At 34.3% G+C, this 2,807-nt stretch overlaps 1 protein-coding gene across 1 annotated transcript in view; it reads right to left on the bottom strand.

Moving 5' to 3' along the window:
* The window catches only part of LOC107740578 (unconventional myosin-X-like), a 55,818-nt gene that overhangs the window by 32,262 nt on the left and 20,749 nt on the right, over positions 1 to 2,807 (bottom strand). Inside the window, exon 2 of the mRNA XM_016553042.1 lies at positions 719 to 817. Coding sequence (XP_016408528.1) covers positions 719 to 817 — 99 coding nt within the window. The remainder of the gene's footprint in view (positions 1 to 718; positions 818 to 2,807) is intronic.

Here is a 2,807-nt window from a genome sequence, read left to right as displayed (position 1 = left end):
CCCCCCCACCTTTAAAAGTATGAATTATTTTAAAAATCAAAAAGAGCTTCTGTTTACTATATTTGATGCTCTATGCATGCGTGTTGATGAATGTTTATATGTGAACAAAAGTCTAAATTAAATGTTCATCAAATAAAGAGACGTCTCTTCAGAAGACTTCTCAATTCATATGGATTTTGCAATCTTTATAAATCACACGAGTATACTTCAGTGTACGCAGATAAAGCTGAACATGTAAAGAATTGTGATTAATCTCATTTTTGATTAATCTAACAGAATAAAATTTGCTGGAAATTTCTGGTATATTTAGAGAAAGATCAAATATACATCCATCTAATTTAAAAATGTAACTTAGCATGTTCTAATTGCGGGAAGCTAATGCAAAAGCAACAGTATTTCCCTATAATGGCTTACTGGCCAAAAGCTTATGTAGAATGGAGGAGTGCATTATGGTCGGTTATATGATATAGTCTCTTTCACATGGTCGTTTATGGGAGGGTGAATGCATTGATTTAGCCTCAGACGTGCAGATGGCAGACATACACACACAAACATGCATATGCACACACACACAGCTCCTCAGCCCTGTTATGATGACATTCAGAGCACAATACCAAACCAGCGTAATCTCTGACTCACACAGCACCCATTCAGCCATAAAGGGCAACATCTGTGTGTTTGCATGTGTGTGTGTTTATGACAGATTGCTGAGTCTTACCTCCCCGTAGTCGGTGGTGAGCACCAGGGTTCCATCTCCACAGGAGTTCACTGTAGACGGGACCAGCTGATCTTTATGATTCACCCACACTCGAGAACCCTGCAAAACACACACAAAAGCAGACAGACACAAACCAGCACAATCCCAGATTATTATATGTCCCAGTTGCTTGTAAGAGCCACAGAGCAATAAAACACAAAATCTTCATGTAGTCATTCACTGTTGAAATGTATGACTTTCAGGATGACCTGTGGGTGGCTTTTCATTTCTAAACACTCACAGATGCCCACACACAAAGCTTAGACATGTCTTTGTGCACAAAAGTTTGATTCAAGCCTAAAAAGTGTTTTTTAGCCTTTTATTATTCCAAAGCAGTGAAGTAAAGGCCAAACTGATACCCTCAGAGCACATTAAAAAGTAGAATGACAAGCACAGTCTTCCCCAAAAAACAACTGGGTGATTTTTACAGGATCATAGTATTACAATATCAATCCTGTTAAAATAAATCATTTTAAAAATCAAAAAGATTTATATAAAAAAATCTGTCATAATGTGACTTAAAAAACTGTAAAAAGTCTATATTGTTTTACCATTACCAAACTGCTGTTTTGTTATGTTTGTCATTAGGGTCTTTTCTACTTCAAAATTTCATGTTTCATATAATGTGTTACTTCACTTGCCACTTCTTTGTAATTATTTATGAAATGTACTTGCAATTTCTGGGTGAAAATTGTTTAATTGTTGAAAGTAAATCCAACCCGATTTCATGGCAATTCGTACATATTTTACTAGGTGGCTGATTCGCATGAATTTGTACGACCTCACTCATATGAATTTGTACGTTTTGTGAAAAATCGTACGTACACTGAAAAAAATGATTCATTGAATTTACTACATTTTTTTAAGGTAAGTGGTTGCAATCAATTTATTTTAGCTACATTTAAAAAAATTTATTTGACTAACTTTCAACATGTTTTTTTTTTAATGTAGCTAAAAAAAAATTTTTTTTGTAAAAAAAAAATTTATTTACTGAAAAAGTATCATTTTTTTCAGTGTATTTTACGAGGTGCCAAATTCGTAGGAATTCATGCAAATGACCACCCCGAACCCCACCCCTAAACCTCAAACAAAATCGTATACGAGTGAAGTCGTATAAATTGTTACAAATTAGCCATGCACCTCATAAAATACGTAAGAATTGGTTGTGAGATAGCACTGTTAAATTCTACACCAATTTCTTTAAGTGTACATTATATTCTGACATTATTTTCAATTAAGCTGAAATTACACAAGGCAATTTATTTACACTTAAAACACATACATAACTATAAGAAAATGTTTAAAACCTTACAAAAATTATACTTCAAAGATGATCTCGCCATCAGATTGGACAAGGCACATGTTTAATAGAATGACCCAACAACATTTCTCACATAATATTACAGAATTAAATAATCACTTACAAAGAAAATACAAATGAAGTATGAAAGGTTTTCAGACTAAGCAGATTTTTTACTTTTTACTTTACTAAATGTCCCCACTTTATAATTTGTAAATGCAATAACACACAGTGAGCAATGATATCATTTCGGATGTGCCCTCCTGCTCTTCTCCACAGTAAAGTGCTGTTCTTTGTGTAAGCACCGGACTGAATTATGGCCAGCTGTATGAAGTTAACTACTAATAATTGGGAAACGGATCGATAAGCCCTTAGCTTCAAAGAGGAAACTCAATACACAATCACCAGCTTCAACAAAAAAAAAATCACACATTACATTCAAAGCATTAAATGGCCCGGAAGAAACATCCATTTACATTTACATTATTATTTTGTGATAAAATTCCCCAATACTCACAGTATATGAGGTAAACTATCACAATGGTAACCTGACAGAATTCACAAATATTATTCTACTGTAATTAAAGAGGATTTTGAAAAAGTAGGCTATTTGAAACCAACATAGAAATCGTCTCGGTTACGTATGTAAGGAGGGAACGGAGACGTCACGTCGGATGACCGACGAATTGGGATCTCGCTTAGAGAGACCAATCCACTTCGAGTGTAAACTAAACGAGCCAATGCACATTG

This window comes from Sinocyclocheilus rhinocerous, unplaced genomic scaffold (assembly GCF_001515625.1).
Source record: "Sinocyclocheilus rhinocerous isolate Xijiao unplaced genomic scaffold, SAMN03320098_v1.1 scaffold1247, whole genome shotgun sequence".
Lineage (NCBI taxonomy): Eukaryota > Metazoa > Chordata > Actinopteri > Cypriniformes > Cyprinidae > Sinocyclocheilus > Sinocyclocheilus rhinocerous.
This window is presented reverse-complemented; position numbering and strand designations above follow the sequence as displayed.